The 24144-nt window shown below is 44.9% G+C and overlaps 1 protein-coding gene across 1 annotated transcript; it reads right to left on the bottom strand.

Annotated features, from left to right (window-relative positions):
- Positions 1 to 1421: 1421 nt before the first annotated feature.
- On the bottom strand, positions 1422 to 23175 carry LOC135550395 (exostosin-2). The gene is made up of 15 exons (XM_064981167.1): positions 23004 to 23175; positions 22044 to 22380; positions 21647 to 21870; positions 21350 to 21439; positions 20195 to 20311; positions 19812 to 20007; positions 18927 to 19066; positions 18675 to 18768; positions 14383 to 14514; positions 9275 to 9464; positions 5892 to 6058; positions 4700 to 4843; positions 4265 to 4393; positions 2810 to 2892; positions 1422 to 2634 (listed from the first exon to the last, which is right to left on the bottom strand). The coding sequence occupies exons 2-15, from the start codon at positions 22371 to 22373 to the stop codon at positions 2496 to 2498; spliced, it is 2175 nt and encodes a 724-aa protein (XP_064837239.1). The 5' UTR covers positions 22374 to 22380; positions 23004 to 23175; the 3' UTR covers positions 1422 to 2495.
- Between the last annotated feature and the right edge of the window lie 969 nt (positions 23176 to 24144).

The raw sequence follows: 24144 nt of genomic DNA, 5'->3' as shown, positions 1-24144 counted from the left end.
TTTTAGAATTGTTTTACAAGCATTGAGAGCACAACGGATGTTCATCACATACTTCTTTTTTAAAACAGCATCAACTATAATTTTTTGGGATAATTGAAGTGCAGCTTCAATTGTCACGAACAATTTCATATAGTTCCTGCCAATTCTTTAAAGGTCCAGTGCACTCCAAAACGTGACTTCCCTGGTTTTACATATATTTCCTGATGAGGTTGGAATAATACTGTAAAGTAGTGAAAATGATAATTGCCTTTTCATGCGAGAGCAGTTTGAAAAAAACGCCTGAAATTTCAGCCTGTTTTGGTGGGATGGAGTTTTGGCCTGCCTGGTATAAAATGAGTTAGACCATTAAGAAAGAGAGCTCCAACCCGCTCTGCCGATTTCAGCTGATGTTAAGTTCTCTCCATTCAGACCACTCCCAGACAGTCTGGCAAAATTCTTGCTTGAGAAAGTGCTCTTTGCTAAGAAGTTGTTTCTTTTTTACCATTTATATTGAAATCAAATTAAGGAACTTCATTGCTACCCTGAAATTATTTTATATTGCGATTAAAAAGGCTGCATTGGACCTTTAAACAAACAATAAAACACATTTAGTCAAAGAGGTCAGAGCTCAATATTTCACCATTTTTCTATGCTGTTGTGGGAATGATGCTACTGCAGAAGGATTCCTATTCTCACGGAAAGGTCCTACATTTAAAGACTGGGGATGTTTTTAGGATGGCAAAACTCTCAGAGTCATTAAGAGTAGCAGTTTTTACAATATCCTCAGCAATGGGTAACATCTGACCATAATACCATGTGTGGAGATTTTGGGGATTCTGGTGTTGTTCTGTTTATACTGATGTCTATATAAATTAGGATGGAGGGGTGGGAGGGCCATCAATAAAAATATAGAGGGTTCCAAAAAAAGAAGCACGTCCATCTTCTTGCATTACATATTTCCCTCATGTTTCATGACTGCATCAGTTGCAGTGACAGCCTAAAATCCCTCTGCATTTCAGACTTGAGGGCTGAAATGAGATCGCACAACCCCCAAGAATGTCACGCTAATTGAAGTCGACAAAAATACTAACAGCGTTCTTTTGAACTGCTGACATTGTACAGGGTGGATTAGGGAGCGTTTATTAACAGGTGACAGGCGAGGCTGCACACAGCCTGGATGTCACAACAGCCCTGGTCAGACGGGCTTTCACCAAATTAGAATGGAGGACGGAGAGCGTGACAGACACAGAGGCCTGCTACTGCTGCATATATCGTCTTCTACGTCTAGAACACTTCCGATGACAACTTTTTTCAAGCATTAATCAACTTCCCCTGTTCTCCAGTAGCTGAATTTCCTCTTCACTTTAGTTTGTACAATTCATGCACCTTGGTTGGAGTCCGGCAGCGCCATTGTTCCTTTCTCCAGTCACAGGCAAATAAAATGGCCATGAAAAACATCTTTATTTAGCATGTATTTCTTCCAATTTCTTTACAAAGTCAATATATTTAGAGACACATTTATCACAAACAATCCTTACGAAAGTAAAAAAACAAAAAAAAAACAAAGGCAATATAGACATCTTAAAAAGTGTGCTGACTTGAATTTGAAATGCTTAGGACATTCCTTTAGAGAGATGAGCAAGCCTACACAGACGAACAGAAGACTAAAACAAAAACAGTGTTGGGGAGTTGTACAACCTGGTGCCTACATCTCCATGAAGCAGACAGTCCAATGTCACCGCATCAATTACAGTAGCATCCCTACTATACCAGACTAGATGTTACTGCAATAGTTTATATATTATGCAGCACAACACTTTAAAAAAAAGTCATTCAAATGTCCAGATACCGGTCATTCTTTTGAAAAGTGTTAGCAGTAAATTTATATTGTACATATTATTTGAGATTTATCCTCTATGCAGAGAAAGCTGACCATACACCTCTGCAGTGCTCACACTAAACAAATAAAAATTGCTCATGCCATGAAATGACCTTTGTCGAGAAGCACCCTCTTAAACTACCTTGTTTTTTCATGTTTATTTATCATTTTAAAAAATTCATCAGTTCGAGATAAATGACATGGGATATATTATCTCTACGGGTGTTCAACATATTACACATCCCCTCACCCTGTGCTTGGCAGACAGCGGTCCTGACTCACCATGCTACATTAAAATTTAGCACTGCTGTGATTTATATACACTGATCCCAGATCAGCCAAAGAGCCCACGGGGCCTCCGACTCGAATACAGCAGCGGACATACACAGACTAGTCATCTCTGTCGCACAGTGGATTCTGTCTAGTCAACCAATGAGCACACACCTCAACTCTCACCACTTCAAACCAGCATTTAGGAAAGGAAACAATACAGGCGCCCAACCCCACACCACCCACAGAGATCAACAACAACCTTCCAGATAGTTCTATATGGACAGATAAACTATGTCTCCCCTGAACTAGAAGATGCTGGGTATGTATGGGTGTCTGGGGGCTGCTGGGCCACAGCCCTGTCCGGTCAGAGACTGCCGATGTTGGGAAAACTCTTCAGCTTCTCTGGGAAGTCGTCCTTGTAGAGGACTGGGTCTGCACGGTGTTCCACTACCTTCAGGGGCATGGTGCCGAAGACCGACGCAAACTTGTTGATGCACTCCGATCTGGCGAAATGTACAGGAGTTACCGGTGTTAACATTGAGGCAATCAACCACAGGAAAAAAACAAACACACGTCCAGATATTGTATGTCCACTACTACCTCTATGAATATTGATTTGGCATATACACACCATTTCTAGAGTTGCTAGGCGATGAGCATGCTCAGTGCAGGACGTACCTCTCTACCATGTGTGTCTGGTCCAGGGACAGACCGTCAATGGCTGTGCACTCAGGGCACTTGAACTTCTTCCTTGGGGTCACCTAAATCGAACCAGGACAGTGACCTTTACAATCTACCATTCCGCCATTGCTACACAACTAAGAAACATACAGTACAGAATCTACTGTGTGGTGAGATCAAATCCCTGTGCTGATGAGACAAGTCTATAACCATCACAGTACTGCTTAAAGGGATACTTAAAGGGATCTATTTCTCCAGAGTCAGATGAACCGGTGGATACTGTTTTTATGTCTCTGCGTGCAGTTTGAAGGATTTTGCTAACTAGTTTTAGTGCAATTGTTAGCATGCAAGTAGATACCATAGACTTCCAACCATTGTGCTAATGCTAGTTAGCATTGGCTTGCAAAACTACCACTAACTTCCTTCATACGGGAGACAGATACATAAAAATGTTATCCATGAGTTCATCTGACTCTGGGGAAGTAGATAAAGGACTTCATTGCCCAAATCCCGAAATATCTCTTTAAGTTGCAGTTCTCTAGAATGTGATAAACCCATTAGATGAAGTCTTGCTAGTTGTGACAGCAGGTCCAGCAGTGGTTGTTGCAGCAGAGTGTGATTGAGGGCTGTTGCGCTGAGGGAGGATGTTGTGCTGCTGTATACTTGAGTGGTCATTAAAAGGCCACGGCATGCTGCTTGCATACCGAGGAGAAACAGCTGTGTGCTCATTAAAGGGGTGATGTATGGCCTTCCTCCGTCTCACCCACCCCACCAGTCCATCTTACTCCAGACAGGAGATCAGTTCTGAGGAGGACGTGTGGGAGATATGTGGGGTGGGGGGTAGCCTACTGCAGGCGCAGAGAGATGGAGGGAGTAGGCATGGCTTTGACGGTGGGGTGAGTGAGCCCTGGTGAGCTTAGGAAAACATAGTCAGAGGGGGAGTAGCAGTCAGTGACACCCAGATAAGAGAGGTTAAGGCTGGGCTTTAGGGGCGGTCTCTGCACCTGGACAGTCACTGTGTTGGGGAGGTATCAGGGGGCACAGAGGGGTGAGAACTGATCAGAGACAGAGCCTCTATCAGGACAGGACTGGAAGAAACAAATATTTCTGCATTCTGGGACTTTTCCACCTTTGTGGAATTGGAGTTACAGCCTTCAGCTTCCTGCTATGTGGTGCATGTTGTAGAACTGCTCCTACTGAGATATTAACATAGCTCCGTCCCAAATACCACCCCATTGACTAGGAAGTTCACTGATTTGGACCAGGCCCCTAGGGTTCTGGTCACAAGTAGTGCACTATTATAGGGAATAGAATGCAATTTGGTACACAAGCCATGGCTCTGGTGAACATCCAATATTGAATTTGACCCCCTAAGGACCTAATGTCAGCATAATGGGTTGGGTAGGACTGTTGTGTTCAGGTGGTGGGACAACGTTGTGCACTGTTCTGTACCTTTATGGGGGCTTTGCCAGTGATGTTGGCCACCAGGAAGTTCATGGCGATATCCTCACAGTTCATATGAGCATCCACCCAGTTCTTGATGTCTCCTGGCATCTTGTAAGTGTACAGGTAGTTAAAGTACTGGAAAGGAAAGAAGCCAGTGTTACTCAACATCAAAATCAGCAAGCAGTGGAAACTACAAGCAGATAAATACTGAAATACATTTGTCATCCTACTCACTGGTGACATGATAAATGAGTCTAACCTCTGAAAAGAGGGATGTGTTTTCTCAGAAGTATTTGCTTTGAATCAAAAGGAAAGCTTTTGGTTGACAGTGAGACAGATAACCTAACCTCACCTATGACTCTTCCATCCTAACCCTGCCCCCTCCCCATACTGGGCCTGGCAGGGGGACAGAGGAAGGAGGGGCTTCTGTCTGAGGCTAACCTTGTGGTAGAAGGCTGCTCCAGTCAGAACCATGGACACCTCGTTGGTCCACTCGGACTCGTACTTCCACTTCCCCATCTCGTGGTCCCAGAGGTGGAGCCGACCCGGGTACCCCACCAACCGGTCTGAGAACTCCCTCCACACCTGAGGGACATGGCGGGGGAAAGAGACGGTTCGACACAAATTACAGGTTTTCCAGGAATTTGGAGAAAGTTCCAAGTTAATGGAATTAGGCAACACTAAAAACATTCTAAGTAGCCTCCTTTCACTTTCTTCAAGGTAGTGCTAGAAGACCGCCATCACGGAGATACTTTGAGCCCCAAAGTTCACTTTAAAGAGATGAAAGCTACAGGCCCTCTCTGTGATGGGCAGAGAAGTGTGTGGAGACTGGATACCGGAGCCCAGCAGCCTGTCCCGCTATTGGACCCAGCGAGAGGCAGTAGAGCCAGACAGCCTTCCTTCCCCACAGCAGCCTGTACCACTATTGGACCCAGCGAGAGGCAGTAGAGCCAGACAGCCTTCCTTCCCCACAGCAGCCTGTACCACTATTGGACCCAGCGAGAGGCAGTAGAGCCAGACAGCCTTCCTTCCCCACAGCAGCCTGTACCACTATTGGACCCAGCGAGAGGCAGTAGAGCCAGACAGCCTTCCTTCCCCACAGCAGCCTGTACCACTATTGGACCCAGCGAGAGGCAGCAGAGCCAGACAGCCTTCCTTCCCCACAGCAGCCTGTACCACTATTGGACCCAGCGAGAGGCAGCAGAGCCAGACAGCCTTCCTTCCCCACAGCAGCCTGTACCACTATTGGACCCAGCGAGAGGCAGCAGAGCCAGACAGCCTTCCTTCCCCACAGCAGCCTGCCTCTCATTTCATGTCATTATCCTCAAATTGTCCTCAATTGTCTCAATAGGTCCTAAATGCCTTCAGGTGAGTGCCAAGCTGGGCTGTAGGCATGGACAGCATCAGCTCTGGCCTGTCACCATCCGTCACACATCAAACATATCTCCAGCACCCGGCAGCCGCCTCACAAATACCACTACTGGAGGCTGACTTAAGCTCCCTGGATGAGTTTAAACTCTGGGGTCAGCACTAAGTGGCCAGCGTTTACCTGCCAGTATGAATGCACTAAGCCCAAGGTCAAACATTTGGGGTAACATCTCCCAGGCGAGATACAGGGTATCCTCTCTCTCACCTCGTAGCCAAACTGCAGTTCGTCAGACGTCAGCATGATGATGTCATCGTCGATGGCCAGCACGGCCTCAGTCTCGATCTCGTCGTAGGGGAAGAAGCGGTTGCTGAGCTTGTTCTCTTTGGTGCGCACCACCTTGAGAGGCACGGCAATCTTCGGCCATAGAGAATCTAACCGAGGGACAGAGACCAAGGGAATATGAGTGATAAGACTACATTATACAGACAGGTCAGAGAATCTAACAGAGGGACAGAGACCCAGGGAATATGAGTGATAAGACTACATTATACAGACAGGTCAGAGAAATCCATTCTATCAATGCAAATGGAGACCTTGGCAAACTGGTCAGTTAGCATTGTGTGCTACTTGAGAAGCTGCAAGACATTAAGTAGACTGAAAATTACGTCCACACATTCCAAATCTGACAGTATATATTACAACACCCACCTACACCTAAGACATCAAACCAGACTGCCAGTTTTCTAGGTCAAACTAACATCTAGACTTCAGTTGAAGAGGAGTGGAGTTGGGTTGCCATCAATGGAGATGTTTCAAAATGGCAATCCTAGTGGAAAAGTACGCTAGCAGTAAAACGAATCACTGACTCGAATCGCAACGCCAACTTGAATCATGTGCAAGCCTGACCACACCAAGATTCCTCTTCCTCTTTTTTAAAAGTAGTGTTCAGTGAGCTTGGGAAGTGTCCATGGCACGGAGCAGTCAGACAGATGGCACAGAATGTGTCACCCCATTAAGGCTCTAACTGGGGCCTGACAAGCAGGCAGCGCTCCCACCGACAAACTCTGAACGTCTCCACACTAAACTGTCAACAGGAGAACTGCTGTGATATATTCAAGTGCTTTCCTCTCTCTTTCCCCCTCTCTTCCTTTTCCAAAGATGAGCAGGGAGATGAGTGCAGTGCAAAATCAGCTTAGATCTGATTGAATCAGTAAAACCTGGCCTATTCTTTTGGTATCGGTTTGCACACACATACTGAAACATTTTCTGGCTGCTGGAAGCCCATCTACTTTGCTTCTCATTTTGGGACATTTTCCTGGGCTAACCAGGAGATCCTCTCCACTACAGAAAAACAGAATCCTGCTGCAATCCCCATCTCTCCTGTAGTTACCTCTGTCTCCATGCTCTGCAGCTCCATAACTGTCTTTGACCGATGAGAAAAACAGGTTTCTTCAGGTCATGAAGCTAAGATTGTATGAGTGAACAAATAAACTGAAGTTAATCATGACATCCAAACACAGTACAATCTCTGTGCATGTCAGAAGCAGAAGATAAAATAGAATTCTAATGTTGTGGACTTTATCTTAGTACTCCAAGACTTAGGCTCCCAAGCAGCACCTTGTTAAAATGCCAAACGCGCAGGACTTGAGGCGGCAGCTTATGGCCACTTGAAATAAACACAATCAGGCCTTGTGAGGATGAGGAGGAAATCCGTCCTCATCCCAAGCAGAGACCCTGAGTTGACCCATGAACGGCCCCTTGTTAATTCTAATGGGTCACAAAGCTCTGGCCAGGCTCCACTGACGCCTCTAATCAAAGGCAACACTGGGCCATTAGAGTGAGCTTCAAAGTGGCCCGCTGCTTCATTACATTACACAACTCTATGCAGAGGATAGATTTAATTCCCTACCGTTCCCTGAGCTGTCAGTGTTAAGGGGCGCCATAAACAGCCGCATACCTAAATCGCCTTGTTAAGAGGAATCATTAGAGCGAAAGCCACAATAAATAATGACTAATATCAGCTTACTCTGAAACATCTCTAATGGGCTCTAAATGAGGGCTGTGGCAGGAGGACAGACAGGCAGCACTAGCAGAACACTGCACACTGTTTGATGGAGTGTCTGTAGTGGACAGTATATCAACATGAATGAAAGGCCTCTACGTCGTACCGAGGAGACCTGTTGACATCGGAAGGTTAGAATGAGGTGGCTGCTGCAGCCCCGAGGGGGGTGGGTAGGAGGATGTTTGTCTGTCCGACCGGCAGCAACATGCCACGGAGCTGCTCCAGTTTCCTGATTCTCAACATGAAGAAAAGCCAGAGAGGTTTGGCTCCAGCCTCGAGCATGTCATGCTTTTCAGGGTCTAAACTTATAGAGAGACGGGTCTTGGCTGCTGAAGCTGTTATCACTCATCTGGTACACATCAAGAGCTCCATTTTGTGTATTAAACCATGGCATGGTGAAATAACCACTTCTCACATCAAGTTGGCAGTTAACATGGTGTTCAGCCACTTTCCCATTCCTTGTGTGTATCGATCTGCCAACGTCAGTCGATCTCTAAACAGAGAACATTTATTTTGACTATGGTAGCTATGAAGTAAGGCAATCTGACAGAACACTAATATCCCATCTTTGAATATCCAACAAAGCATCATCGTTGTCACTGAAAAGGTTAACTCATGAAAACTCCTATTGCTGGGGTACTATTTGAATCAATAATGTTTTATTTATTTATTTTATTTCACCTTTATTTAACCAGGTAGGCTAGTTGAGAACAAGTTCTCATTTACAACTGCGACCTGGCCAAGATAAAGCATAGCAGTGTGAACAGACAACACAGTTACACATGGAGTAAACAATTAACAAGTCAATAACACAGTAGAAAAAAAAGGGAGTCTATATACAATGTGTGCAAAAGGCATGAGGAGGTAGGCGAATAATTACAATATTGCAGATTAACACTGGATTGATAAATGATCATGTACAGGTAGAGATATTGGTGTCCAAAAGAGCAGAAAAGTAAATAAATAAAAACTGTGGGGATGAGGTAGGTGAAAATGGGTGGGCTATTTACCAATAGATTATGTACAGCTGCAGCGATCGGTTAGCTGCTCAGATAGCTGATGTTTGAAGTTGGTGAGGGAGATAAAGGTCTCCAACTTCAGCGATTTTTGCAATTCGTTCCAGTCACAGGCAGCAGAGTACTGGAACGAAAGGCGGCCGAATGAGGTGTTGGCTTTAGGGATGATCAGTGAGATACACCTGCTGGAGCGCGTGCTACGGATGGGTGTTGCCATCGTGACCAGTGAACTGAGATAAGGCGGAGCTTTACCTAGCATGGCCTTGTAGACGACCTGGAGCCAGTGGGTCTTGCGACGAATATGTAGCGAGGGCCAGCCGACTAGAGCATACAAGTCGCAGTGGTGGGTAGTATAATGAACAGTTTAATGAACAGTATGGGGAAGGGAGGGTCAGAACCAGAGGTGTATTCACTAGGAACCAAACAGAAGAACATCTACCAAAATGGAGAGGGACTACCTAAACCTGTCCAATAACAAACTTATTTTAGTCCCCCCCCCCCCAAAAGAAAATGTGTTGCAAAATGTTACCCTACCGTGTGCGCTAATGAATACAGCCTAGGGCTCTCACCTTCAGGGGGACTCTTATTCTGGTTGTTCCACACCACTAGTAGCTTGGCCAAGCTGGGAACCTTGGAGATCTCAGTGATGACCCGGAAGAGGCTCTCGATACGGTCGTAGGTCAGCACCACCGCAGTGAATCCCGGGGACCTCGGTGGGATGAGAGGCAGGAACAGAGGGCTGTTCACACTCGACCACTTCTACAGAGGACAAGAGACCAAAAAGGTTAGTCACTCTCTCCTACAATGCAGACATATGCCTTCATCGGTCTGCCATCCTGGCCCGCGTCACATTTTCCATTGTGATTTAAACATGCCATTTCATTTCTTGATTCAGCAATGATGTCACCTGCAGTGAATTCCAGACAATGGTTTTACTAGGGAACAGGAATCATCTATTAATTCATTTGAAAGATGAATAGACTCACAAAAGGGAATGCCAAGCACCCAGTGTGAAGTGATCTGGAATGCCAAGCACAATATAAAACACGAGCGGTAGCTGAGCTGCTTCAGGAGCACAGCTTTGAGAGTGTGTAAGACAGAGACAAAGAGCTCCAACCTCATCTCAGGTACATGTGTAAGTTGAGTCCACACACTGACTTGGAAGTTTTGGCCTCTCCTGCTGTTTCTACACTGCTGCTTTGTGATGTTATAAGTGATGTTTTGTCATGAAGCTCTAGTGAGCTCCATGCAGCAGGGGTCCAGATGAGTTCAAGAGGGGCGGGTGGGGGGGACAGGGTGGAGAGAGGGAGGCAGGGCGATGCAGGCGACTGTCAGCGGCTGTCTACTGCCAGTGTGGGACTTGGCTCCTCTTCCTGGCCCGTCTTAAAATGGCCCGTTAACTCTGGAAGATGCACAGACCCGAGCCTAGATCAAGTGACGCTGTAAAAGAAAGTACTGGCACGAGGAGGCACACACACAATCCAGACCTCTGAACTAACATATAGACAATTGACATTGTTACTCTTATATAATTGCATTACTCAATGTCAACATGTGACACGGGAGACTCACTGCAGCAGCTTAAAGTGCTCTACAATGCAGGTTCTCTCATCTACAGGGTCAACTGCAACGCTACCGTTCTCTGTTAGCAGGAGCATTATGTTGACTGGATAATGTGGTTTTAACCCTTAATTAACTGTCAAACACTACAACAGTAGCATTCCTAAATAAAGGAGGTTGCAGCTGACTTCATCAACTGTATAAAAGGCCCCCAAAGCCTTCAGACCTCCACTAGAGACATGTGCTAACCTCATAGGGAGGGATTGGAGATTTGAAATAAAAGTGTGGGCTTCTTAAAGTGCTTCTCTGTTCTGCTGCAGACAGGTGACCACAGACAGACTGGTGTTTCTGTGGCTCTTCTAACGGCGTCCACCATGTCTGTCACCATAAACATGGTCAACTCATACCCTACATCAGTCAGTCCTCACCAATAAAACAACTCAACTTCTCTGTGGTGGTGATACAAGCAGAGGGGGAAATAATTAAACTAAACACGGTGACACATAAGTGGTGAGATGAAGAGAAGAGGAAAGGGACCACTTAAGTCACTTGTCAGATGACAAACAAGATGAAAGAAAGACAGCCACTTCTCCAATGTTAATTAGTTAAATTGAGTTCACTGCTTACAATGATCAATTTACACAAAACGGGAACATGCAGCCATTTGGGTGATTTAGGCTACACATTGTTGTGGTGATGTTAGGAAAAGTATATTGATGCAAATCATTGTAAACATCCTCATAATACAACATTGAGAACAACATGGCATTTGAGTGTTTGACAAAGTGTTCTCTCCTCAATAACAAACGATTTGCCAAGGCAAAGTGGGAGTAACAGCAGCTCCGGTGATGACTGGAGGCAGGCCCATCTAGCCAGCAGGAGGCGTTTGATTTGTGCGGTGTGTAGTTTGCATGCGTGATGATTGCATACCAGGGATTAGGAGAAGCAGAGATGGTGCAGCCGTCACATCTTCTCAAGAGTCCTGATATGAGCACATTCACAGTGCAGGCTTTGTCTGCTCTCTACCAGTGAAGGTATCGTCTGGCCAGGTTTCTTGGCCCATTTAACTTTATTGGGATAGGGGGCAGCATTTTCACTTTGGATGAATTGCGTGCCCATAGTGAACTGCCTCCTACATACTGTCCCAGATGGTAATATACAGTGGGGCAAAAAAGTATTTAGTCAGCCACCAATTGTGCAAGTTCTCCCACTTAAAAAGATGAATGTAATTTTCATCATAGGTACACTTCAACTATGACAGACAAAATGAGAAAAAAAAATCCAGATAATCACATTGTAGGATTTTTAATGAATTTATTTGCAAATTATGGTGGAAAATAAGTATTTGGTCAATAACAAAAGTTTCTCAATACTTTGTTATATACCCTTTGTTGGCAATGACAGAGGTCAAATGTTTTCTGTAAGTCTTCACAAGGTTTTCACACACTGTTGCTGGTATTTTGGCTCATTCCTACATGCAGATCTCCTCTAGAGCAGTGATGTTTTGGGGCTGTTGCTGGGCAACACGGACTTTCAACTCCCTCCAAAGATTTTCTATGGGGTTGAGATCTGGAGACTGGCTAGGCCACTCCAGGACCTTGAAATGCTTCTTACGAAGCAATTCCTTCGTTGCCCGGGCAGTGTGTGTTTGGGATCATTGTCATGCTGAAAGACCCAGCCACGTTTTCACTCAAAATCTCACGATACATGGCCTCATTCATTCTTTCCTTTACACGGATCAGTCATCCTGGTCCCTTTGCAGAAAAACAGCCCCAAAGCATGATGTTTCCACACCCATGCTTCACAGTAGGTATGGTGTTCTTTGGATGCAACTCAGCATTCTTTGTCCTCCAAACACGACGAGTTGAGTTTTTACCAAAAAGTTCTATTTTGGTTTCATCTGACCATATGACATTCTCCCAATCATCTTCTGGATCATCCAAATGCTCTCTAGCAATGAGTATGATGAGTATTTCTGTTATATGATGTGACTCTCTGTAATTACTCTGGATATTTTGGAGGCATTTCTGAACATGGCGCCAATGTAAACCGAGATTTGTAGATATAAATATGCATATTATCGAACAAAACATAAATGTATTGTGTAACATGATGTCCTATGAGTGTCATCTGATGAAGATTATCAAAGGTTAGTGATTAATTTTATCTTTATTTCTGCTTTTGTGACTATCTTTGGCTGGGAAAGATGGCTTTGTGTTTTTTTGGATTTGGTGGTGATCTAACAAATATATGTTGCGTTTTTCGCTGTAAAACATTTTAAAAATCAGACACGATGGGTAGATAAACATCTTAATCTTTCATTTGCTGTATTGGACTTGTTAATGTGTGAAAGTTAAATATTTCTAAAAAATATTTTTGAATTTCCCGCGGAACTTGTGTCCTAGACAGGTTAAACCACTGAACAAGCACCAACTTAGCCTAAATTGAAATGTTAGATGTCCCCTAGAAACCAAAGGTCAAGATAAAATATAATCAGTTGCCGTCATATGAATATTCATTACTATGCAGGATGTAATTAATTGGACCGAGACCACCCTTGAGCAAACCACGGTGTGTTGTTTAGTCTGCACCAAATTGCAAATAGTGTGTTCACACCATTCCAAACTAAGGGAGAAAACCTACCAGAGTTCAGAAGAAGAAAACACTCCAAACCAATCTGATATGAAAGCCCCCGAAGGTACACAGTCTCCAAACCTTCAGCCACCTTTCAGAGGCTGAACAGGTGACTACCATGGATTACCCGTTTGGTATCTTACAACTATGCCCACGGCCGAACAAAAAGCATCCAGTCTGTCCCTCCCGAGCCTGAAAACCCTTCTAAAGGCACTGCTACTAGCAGAGAGCCTGTGAAATGTGCTTTCAATTATGACCCCGAACGAAGGATACAGAACAGCAGAGAAAAAAAGCTGCTTGATTTATTTAGTGTCCTGTTCCAATTCTGCTCGACGTGTTTCCACTGAATACGTAGAGATAGCACTTCTCTAGCATTGGAACGGTAACAGGTCTGTGGCCCTGCACAATTAACCTCTTGTGAGCAGGGGCTGAGACAGCACACCTAAATGATGACGATTGGTTGGGAAAAAAGGCAGACAGGAGTTTCTGACAGAGAGAGGTGGGTAATGTCAAGTGTTACTGTTGATTAACCAACGACCTACTCCAGAAAAAAGGCAACGCCGGCTGTGATTGAGCAGTTGGCTTGAGTAGAAAGTAATTAGACCGGAGGTCTTGAAGAGCTTTGATTTACTCTGAGAAGCCAAGTGTGGTAAACATATCTTCAGTCAGAGTCAGTGTGACTTGACCAACAGACCAACATAACCTGCCTGACTGGCTCACATCACCAACCATTGGTAGGACAGGGTATGGCTGTCCAATAAGGAGGAACATGCCCCCCCACCCCCCCCCCCCTTCTCTACCCCACAGACAGACAGACGAAGGCCGGAGCTGCATGTGGTGTCTTTGGGGACTGCAGCAGATCAGGCTGGGCTGATTAACAGCCCATGAGAGGTGGTAGCTGAGCCAAGCTGTCTGCATCCCCACACTCCCACAACCACAGAGAGGTTACACACACACACTCCTTAAACAGTGTTCTCTCACACATACACAATGACTCAAACACTAAGGCATGTATTTTTCACCACACTGGAGGCATCCTCCCAGTGCAGAACTGCTGACAAACACACTGGCTGTTTCAGCAGTACTTGCTGTTTATCAAGCAGCCAAAGACCACGTGTGGAGAGTGGGACCTATAAAGAGGAAGCTGTCCTGCCGATACACCGGGAAAGACTTACCAGGGAAAACTGTCATTCTGCCACTGAGGGAGTCAGTCACTGTGTTGTGAGGCCAGCACAGTAGTGTCAGGTCACACATCAATACCACACACTGCAGACTGCACCCCCATAAATATGACTCGTATGTTTAAGAAGATTGTGGTTAACCACAGTAAAAAATACAATAACATTAGTGGTGTAGGCTAGAGGGGCATAGATTATAGCAGGCTCCAGTGGAAGACTGATGTATCCAATCAAGTTAAAACACATCTAGCCTAAAAAAACATCTTTCCACTCTTTAAAGACCTAGCAACTAGAGGTATACTCACCACCAGAGGGGGGTTGTTCCACTGTTCATAGGTGCGGGCAGCATAGGGGTAGATGCGGTCATTGATGATCTGAAGCGTTGTCATGCCGATGGCCTTCATGGAGCTGAAGTAAGCGTCCCAGAACCAGCGGGCCTGAGGAGAACAGAGTGTTTTGGAGTAAAAACATATGGTCTGGGCCCTGGACAAACAGACAAGCTGTCATGAACGTGAACACACATTCAGAAGGCATCCCAGTGACTGGAGAACAGGAAGGACTGCTCTAGATGGTTAGAATCTCTAACATCGTCTGTCCTACAGCAGGCCAAGGCCTTCTACAGCTCACCCGACTTTCAAAGCACAGGGCAGCCAAATATCAACCTGGCCAGTGGTTCCAACCTCTGTTACTGTACCACCAACTTAATTTTACTCTGCCAGGGGTACCCCTGAAGTACCCCCCCATGTGCATTTTACCAGTAGACCTATGGTCTCATGAGTCTTCTCAAGTACCCCCAGTGGTCCTAGTAAACCTGGTTGGGAACCCCCGCTTAAGTCCCAATGGGACTAATACATGTTCACCCAAGATATATGCAAACTATGTACATATCTACCTTTAGTTGCGCATCAAAAATGTATTTAAGTCAATTCACCACCAGTCCATGGTAACAACAAGGAGCATTTCGGTGCCCGAGGAGAAGGTGTAGCCCAGAAGTCAATCATATTTCAATGCAGATGTTACTAGTACAACATCCCCAGGCAGCACCCCAGCTTCCCTGGTGCTCACCACCCACTGATCCATTAAGAGACAGCTATGGAGGGAGGAGCCCATAAGAGTTAATGATCCTTAAAACAGAACTGTCTCCTGCCAGGAGGCGCCATGTCAGTGTGACCCGACTCCACCTCAGCAGGTCCTAGGTGACCCTGAGTGCAGCACTCTTTAACAAGCACATGTCAGAGGTACATACTGGATCCCTCAACTCCAACTGACATTTGACTGGTTAGCCAGAGCACACCCTGGAAACTATTCGCACAGCCTGAAACTCAAGATATTAATAGCATATTTGTTGGGTGAGAATAAGACCCCCAGCTGAAGAAGTTCTCCTCTGTTTGGGATTAGGTGCAGAGGAGGATCAAGCGACGAACAGACAACGGTGCACAAAATGAAAACTACAATTCAGCAAACACAGTAATAGCATAGGCTGCTACAGTTTAGCCAACGAGCCAACATTTTGTTAGAGCTGTGGTAGTCTTGGCCTGGCTACAGGGCTCTATCCTTCCATAGCAGTGGAGCAGCTTGTCCTAGTGTTTTTGTTGTCGTATGGTCCACCGAGAGCTCTCAGCAGCACATGAGAAGGAACCAGACCCCACTCCACACCCTTAGTCCCCTTTAACACTGGAGAAATACAAAAACAGCGTTTATTTTTATGGAGGGGGTGAGGAGTATTCAAAAAGACTTTCTAATCTCAGGGGAACCCAACGGCCCATAAATCAGCCAGTGATGAAAGTTTCCTTTCCGACCGGGAGGCAAAAAGCAAACTGCTCCGGCCTAAGAGGCCCGCTCCGCCCCCTCCCAGCGCCTGCAGGAATTTTTACGAGGGAAGAAGAGACGGAGTCACAGCAGAGAAAAAGGGCAGAGGGGTCTGTTTCACTGCAGCACTGTCGTTCCCTTCCTCTAACATACGACGCTGGGCATAAGAGGCTGAATTCTCTTTGAGGTGTTCTTGAACTTGGACCATAAACAAAATCAATCAAATGTATTTATATAGCCCTTCTTACATCAGCTGATATCTCAAAGTGCTGTACAGAAACCCAGCCTAAAACCCCAAACAGCAAGCAATGCAGGTGTAGAAGCACAGTGGATAGGAAAAACTCCCTAGAAAGGCTAGAACCTAGAAAGAAACCAGGCTATGAGTGGTGGCCAGTCCGCTTCTGGCTGTGCCGGGTAGAGATTATAACAGTACATGGCCAAGATGTTGAAAAATTCATAGATGAACAGCAGGGTCAAACAATAATAATCACAGTGGTTGTAGAGGTTGCAACAGGTCAGCACCTCAGGAGTAAATGTCAGTTGGCTTTTCATAGCTGATCATATCCATCAATTCAAAACTGACTTGGCTAATCTTTGCTACTGCAACTAAAATAAACGTAATTACGTAACGCCTCTTAATAATCATCAATAGTGGTTCCTGTGGAACTGAGAAATCATACTAGAAGCCAGAATTTCACAACCAGGGTCAAGGGAACAACCCAGTCTACCATGTCTTTCTCTAGCTATACTCTACTGTCTGTCAACTCCTTTTAGACAGGGAGGGTTCAGGACAGGATTACATTGGGCTTGGTACTTTTGCTGCAGCCCTGTGATTGACAAGTACTCATTTCAGCTGTAATGATCTAACAAAGCATGTATTCTATTCCTAGGGTCTGATACAAACAAGGCTCAGAGGAAAGCCTCAGGTGACCACCACTAACATTTAGCAGCTGTTAAGCACTTAGCTCACAATTTGGGACCTATGTGGATGCTACCACATCAAATGTTGAAATTAGTTTTTCCTCCTGAAATGATGCTGCTGGCTACTGGTGGATTAGGAGTTTTACATTTGACCTTAGTCGTGAGGCCCTGTATAAGTGAGACAGAATGTCTCAATTATCATTCAATTCAGGACTTAGTAAATCATACAGATAGTCAATCAAAGCTGACATGGAGTCATCATGAGTAAGGCTGTTACTCTGACATTTTTCCCACTAATTGGTCTATTGACCAATCACATCAGATCTTTTTCACAGCTGATGTGATTGGTCAAAAGACCAATTAGTGAAAAAAAGATCAACATTGTGTATTTTAGTCATACTAGGCATATGGTCAGGGACCTTTTAAACCCATAAAGGATGTAGATGACAGTGTGGAATTCAGAACCGCTGAGGAAGGAAAGACAGTGAGTAAATACTTCACTTCAGCTCTTCAATAAGATCAATCAGAAAAGAAAAAAAAGCTCCTACAGCACTTACATTTTTTTAAAGAGAGAAGAAAAAAAACTATTTTACACACATCCAAATTAGTTAGAGTTGACAATGTGTTGTCTATACTACTGAAAATGTCTTTATAGGGGACCAACTCAGTGATTCCCAGTGTCCTCTCCTCTCCAGCCAGTGAATGTGAGTGAGGAGTCTCTCCAGATGTGTGCAGGTGTGGACTGATATGGAATGGGCTCTACAGCACCCCATAAATCCTGGATAAGATGGGCCTTTGTGCGCCGGCCCTACCCCACCCTTACACGTCCTGAGCCCGGCTCCAACACCCTCCTCCCGCCAGTCCTGCAGGGGCCACAGGCACGCACATGGCAGTGACATACCTTCGCCTCACCTTCCCCTGGCTTAAGATGTACTCACTACTCAACTCAGACCAATATGATTTGGTTGTGTTCCTCTGATCTCCAGTGAATTGATAATGTTTATTATCAGTATTTGTTTTACCCCAAACAAACTACAATCCTTCCCCTTATCATCAGTACTCATCTCTACTAAGAACCCTTTCCTGACAGTCCTGCAGCTATGAAAGACAACTGATAACACATCTCATAGCTAAATTCCAAGCGCTAGACAAGAGACTGACAGAGGAACACTAAACAGTGGATAAGCATTTCAGATCCCCACAGCCACAGAGACAGGAGGAGGACCCTCAAGGGAAGACATATTCAAGGCTTGGCAAATGAAACAACTCCAACAGGGTTTCTGAGCTGTGGGGCTGATATGTCTGTTTGGCCAGTCTAATTGGTAAATGGACTAGCGTTGATACAAGGGAATGAGAAACAGCTTGGACGTGCAGAGCTCTCTGAGGGCTTTCACTTCTGTTTATTGAGGCTCAGTTGGACCAGTGAAAGGAGGGGATTTGTCATTGATTTGGCACAACTGAAACTAACACTGAAGAACATTTATAAGAGCTTTTTATCAAAATTAGATTGTCTCATGTTCTCGAACAGACAACAGGACAGAAACTCTCGTCCTAAAGGCCAATTACAACGTGTCTCTCACCCTTCAGTCTGCCTGTGTTATGGCTTCCATTGGGCCGACAGTGAGGCACGCGTCTCACAGGTTGGAATGGGAGCGTGAAAGTCACAACTCCGTTGACCCCGTCTTCACACTAACTTAACCTGAGAGGGCCGGAGGCACTTTCTCCTGAGACGTATTCATCTGGAAATAGACCATTACTACAACTCTATAAAGAGTGCCTTTCTCTATATGTGCATATAAAAATCCCCAGCAAAGAGATTTAGTCTATTTGAATGTTCACTGAAGAAAAGCTGAGATCTGACTGTCACCTGTCTTTGCATCTCCTCCACCTGCCTGTGAGGGATACTCTTCAAGATGGTGTACATCTCTGGGAGCTTCTCCTCTGGAATGACCACGGATGCCCTGTACAAAACACACACAAATGTCAGTCAGTATCAATGGCAAACACAGCCACTGGTATTAAACTAGATCAGAAATCACAATACGAGCTCAGAAAATCTAATGCAGAGATACATGTTGAAGTTGGTTGTAGTGAGATCATGAGCAGTGTCTTAGTGTACCTCTTCCAGTCGAGGACCTCAGAGAAGGGCAGGATGTATGAGTCTGCTAGGATGACAGGGACACAGCCAGCCTGCAGCACATCACTGAGGGTGGCCTGTCCCAGCCGAGCCCCGCGCAGCACCACACAGAACGACGACTCCTGGGGAACACAGATTACCACGAGGTATTACAGTATCATAGCCATATCAACTGTACATGGTTTTAAGACATAGCTGTCTCCAAACTGAGGACGCATAGACGGGTCAAAAACAGACTAACACAATAGTGAGCAGCTTGTGTTTGGTCAGAGTCTGATAAAATGACTGCATGAACTGTTGATGTTGCCTCCCATATGGAAGAGTTTAGGGTGGGGAGGGCAATGTCATGGTGGACCAATTACAGATGTTAAAAGTATACAAGCAGGCAACCTAAAATATTATTCTAAAATACAGGCACCACTTATAGCGAACCTTTCCAATGTCAGAGGTGGAGAAGAGTGGTTTCACTGAGATTCTGCCACCCCACCCCTCCACCCCCTCTCCTTGGTGGGACATCTCCCAGATGTGCAGCTATGCTGCACCCATACCAGATGATAAGCGCACTTCCTGTCTAGACAGGCCAGAGACGGACTGGAGATGCACTCTGAGCAGACAGACAATGCAGAGAAGCACACCGGTTGACTGACTGCCACAGACATTGCTGTAGTTACCCAGGTATACTCTGCATAAAGTTACCCACATAGACTGCTAGAATTGACCTAAACAGCTGAGCAGAGCCCTCTTAAATGCATTTAAGTGAATATGGCCATGCTGATCTGTTAAACAACAATCTCCCCCTAAGCTGTGTAATGTCTACAAGTGTGTGTACACAGTCTAAATGGTAGCAGGTCTCTGTGTGCGTCTCACCTGGAGGATCTGGGGGTAGTCGAACACCTGGCCCTTGTAGCAGCGTTTCCTCGCTGAGGCGACTCCCTGAGAGAGGTTGCTGCACTTGTCCAGGAGGAGCAAAGCCTCCCCGTTCTCCTCCTTCAGCCTCTCCAGCTCTGCCCGGTACTCACGGTGGATGGCCGTCTGAGACGACAGAATGAAGTAGCGCCGGGGCCTGCAGCCGGGACCGGGACACCATTAGAAATCATTTAAAACTCTGTAACTGATGATGGTGACTCTAAAAGATAACTTCCCAAATGTTCCCACTGTCACATGAAGTGATGATGCCTGTTGTCTTGCTTGAGGAAGTGATAAGAGCCCTATGCTATGTGCTGAAACAGGGTGGTGGTGTTGCTGCTCACCCAGGCTGTCTCTCGGGCAGCTCCACGTCTGCAGACAGAGGGCTGTACACAGGGATGCTGACGTCATAACCCTGCCTGTAGGTCCACGTGGAGAAGCCTCCCCCTGCAAGCAGAGCCCTATAACACACACAAAACAAACACACGTATCCAATGTTACACCACTGTCACATAGGCTTACATAGTTAAGACGGAGAGAAGAGACAGCTATACAGAACTTTGCAGTAAGACAATACATGACAGATGTGCAGATGCCCTGGCTGTTTCTTGTCATATCTGCTTAACAATGCTATTGAGTAACATGAAGATCATGAGAAGTCTTCACATGGATCCTTTAGGAAATCTGTGCATGTAATAGTTATATGAGAATGACGAACAATCTTTATGGCATCCTACCTGTGGATGCTAGCAAAACCTCACCTCACACAGGCCTATATACACACACACACACACAGCTGGTTCTGATGAGGCCCCACGCCAAATGGAGCACAGCTGGATGAGCCCAGGAAATTCCCTACAGCTCCAGATAAGTGTTCATCGTCTCAGGGCTTTCTGTTCACAAAACCCACCTTTTCCACCCAAAAGGAGCGAGCAGCCAAGAGCAAGGCTGGGAAACATGGCCTCTCTCTGTGGCAGTAAATACCAGGAGATTAGGATGTCTGCCCGCTCAAGGCCGCTAGAGGTTCTGTCATCTCTGGACTACTTTTAAGTAGTACTTTCATCTTAGCTGAATATTTTTCAAGCCCCCTTGTAATTATATGCAAGTTCTGTAGTTGTGTTGGAGATAAAAGATGGAATTGAATCTGGATTATCTAGTCAAGTCAAACTACAAAATATGGAGCAAAAAATGAATTCAAAAACTGAGTTAATTTAACAAAAACGAGAATAAAAATACAACTATTCTCTGAACATAAAATCAGACTAAGGACATGTAAGGAAACTGAAAGCTAAGATAACACCATGCTTCCCTCTAGTGGTGTCTTGGTAGAACAAAATGTGCCTGGCAGTAACTCTGCTAACAAACACTGATCACTCACACTAGAGTAAATATTGGCTGGAAGGTTGGTTGATGAACCAAAAAATGAAAATGTGAGTTTATCCAACTATATTCATTGTAATTGACTTTCTTTTTTCCTGTGCTGGGTTTATTAAGGTTACCTGTCTCTTGGTACATCAAGGGCTGTGTTGTAGTCTGGAGGTCCTCCAGGTAACATGTTGAACAGAAGGTGGTTCATCCCTTTGTCCCACCTGGAAACAAACATATTTAAGGGTCAAAAACCTATAAATGTGTTCACTTAGATATCGGAAATGGGCAGATAGATCAATGTGGTAGATGAGAGGTGAGAGCAAGAAGAACAGAGAGTGTAAAGAATGATAAATACATATGACGAGAACTCCCAGCTTCGGGGTGGAGGAGATAACAGTGCAACCCGAGCAGTGTGCAGGAAAGGTTACCTGGGGAGCATGGCCAGAGCCTGGGCAGTCTCCCGGATGCGCAGAGAGTTCTGATTGAGCACATCAATAGAGGGCACGAACAGGCATGCCCTGGTGACATCATCAGTGTAGAACTCACTGTCGGAGATGGCACTGAGCAGGTTATTGTACTCTCGGGACAGGCCTGTGCTGCTTATGGGCACTCCTACTTCATCCACAAAACGCTGCAGAGGATAGATGTACACCTGCCAGACAGACACAGTCATTTCTGATGGTCCATGTTAGCTGCTGTTGGATATAGAACATCCATCAAGCCTTCAAACATGTGGTTCAAAAGACAAGGTTCAGAGACAAACAATTGCAGATGAAACCAACTTCACATATCTGTAATTTGTGACGTGATGGAGACGAGGCTCACCTTGATTCTATTCTTAGGGTTGTACCCACATCGATACACATCAAAACAAGTGTGCATTCTGCAGCTAAGGTCCCCTCTCTCAGGAATAGGGTTGGAGACAGGCAGTCGGATGAGAGGTGCATCGTGCACGCTGCGTCGGTCCAGGCCCCAGTCTGCCGTTGATTCGATGGAGTGTGGCCAGAACTGGAACATCCCTGTGGCGATGAGTCCCAGCAGCACCACAGAGAACAGGGTGATGTAGTAGATGCGGTGCTTAGTCTTCATCCGTGGAATCAGAGCCGGGCCCCGTGAACTGTACTTTCCAGACGCGCACATGCTGAGCCTGACCATTCAACCACTTTGAGAGAGAGCGAAATATTAGCATGGCTCCTGGTCCATTGACACACTGCCGGGGTATGTATCAACAGTCTAAAATGGCTTCCTCTCCTAAAGGAAATGAAGCCATTTTAGACTACTGTCATAGTTACAGCAATAAATAAACAAGTTAATGTAACGTTACTTGGCCTTGCCAAAACGAGTCAAGCAGGTCTCGTTATACAAAACTACATGACAACTTAGAACACTAGCTGTCAATCAAAGGCATTCTAGTGAGGTAAAGCTAACTAACGACAACAGGCCAAACTGAACTAGCTAATGTAGCAAACCATATAACTTAAAATACTCTGGCAGCCTATTAGCTAACTCAATTTAGCGAGCAGACTGGTTGGCAAGCTACATTGACGTTCAATGATTTCTTAACTGATTCGCTTTAAACCACCTTATTTTCGTCGGTGTTTATTATAAAACACCACGGAAGAAATGTATATAGCTAGCTAACACCACACTTCAAAATAAAACGAAATCTTGAAAAGTAAACGCAAGTAACGTTAGCAAGCTAGTTGCAAGCTTAGCTACCTACGCGTTAGCTGGGTAGCAGGTTTAGCCAGCGGCAGCAGAATTTTAGTTGATCTGTAAACTTACCTTCACGCTTGACCGGTGCAGAGTCGATCACAAACTGTTAATTCATACCCTCTTCTTAGCTAAGCGGCAAGCCAATCGTGTATAGTTTCTATACATTTAACGTTAGGTAGCTAGCTAATTAAAAACGTTGTTGATGTTATCGTGTGAATAATTTGATTTCCGGAAGTGGAACTCTTCTTCGCCTGTCCGAAACCCATGGGCTACTCTGCATGCACTGGCTCTAGTGCCACCTACTAAGGCGGGGTATCATCACACCCACCCAGTAGCATACAGATGTATCTTTCACAAGGTGCGTTGTTTTTCTCTGCTGAATTAATTATACCCTCTAACTTGATTTGTGAATGGATAGCTATAACCTGGCATGACATACCTATATACTAAGCTATATACTCGGTCTACAATTAACACAATAATACTTTATAATTTACATGTGAATATTTACTTGAATGTGCAATCAACAGAAGTATGTTCTCAGACATCCAGATAGTTTGAAGTGTTCTAGGCCCTAAAGCCAGCTGACATCTGGGCTGTTTGGTAGCAACCTACATATGTTTTCCCACTATTCTCCACTGCCCATCACCATAATGGTAGGCATATCTAGCTCAAAATATGCGGCATGTTGAAGGTTAGCAAATAGAAATGACATTTTAAAAAGTTCCAGTAATTTTCCTTAAATTGGTTTTGCTTTATTCCATTACAGGCAGGGCAGTGAGGGGTGGCGGGGGATAAATACATTCTCAATCTGGGACAGGAAGAGAAGAGTAGCAAACCAGGTAAACATGGTCAAGACATCATTGAATTTTTTATCTGTCAACACAGAAAAATGAGTTATCAATTCTGTTCAATTCTGCCAATAATCAGTTATATAGATCTTTCTCACTAAATAGATTCATTTTTCCCTGCATACATTTGTACTTTTTCTATATATGTCAATATTGATATAGATTTGTAATATACCTGTTATCATAGTCATTTTCTATGTTATTCTATTTTCATTTAATCTTTTTTTATATAAAAACAAAAAAAAACAAAGACAGGAAACAAGACATCTGCATTTAAATAATGACAAAGACACTGCTGTACATGTTATGGTGAAAAGAGAATGTGGCATCTTTCTATGGTGGTGCTGATATAGCCTCTA

Source organism: Oncorhynchus masou, chromosome 1 (assembly GCF_036934945.1).
Source record: "Oncorhynchus masou masou isolate Uvic2021 chromosome 1, UVic_Omas_1.1, whole genome shotgun sequence".
NCBI classification, from domain to species: Eukaryota; Metazoa; Chordata; class Actinopteri; order Salmoniformes; family Salmonidae; genus Oncorhynchus; species Oncorhynchus masou.
The sequence above is the reverse complement of the archived record's forward strand: the minus strand, read 5'-3'. Positions and strand labels throughout refer to the sequence as shown.

Coding starts and splice junctions, on each gene's coding strand:
- LOC135550395 (XM_064981167.1), bottom strand. CDS start 22,373: ATGGTCAGGCTCAGCATGTGCGCGTCTGGAAAGTACAGTTCACGGGGC. Junction 18,769..18,926: donor GAGGTCCTCGACTGGAAGAG/GTACACTAAGAC, acceptor TGTTTTGTACAG/GGCATCCGTGGTCATTCCAG. Junction 14,515..18,674: donor TGGAGGAGATGCAAAGACAG/GTGACAGTCAGA, acceptor TGTTCTCCTCAG/GCCCGCTGGTTCTGGGACGC.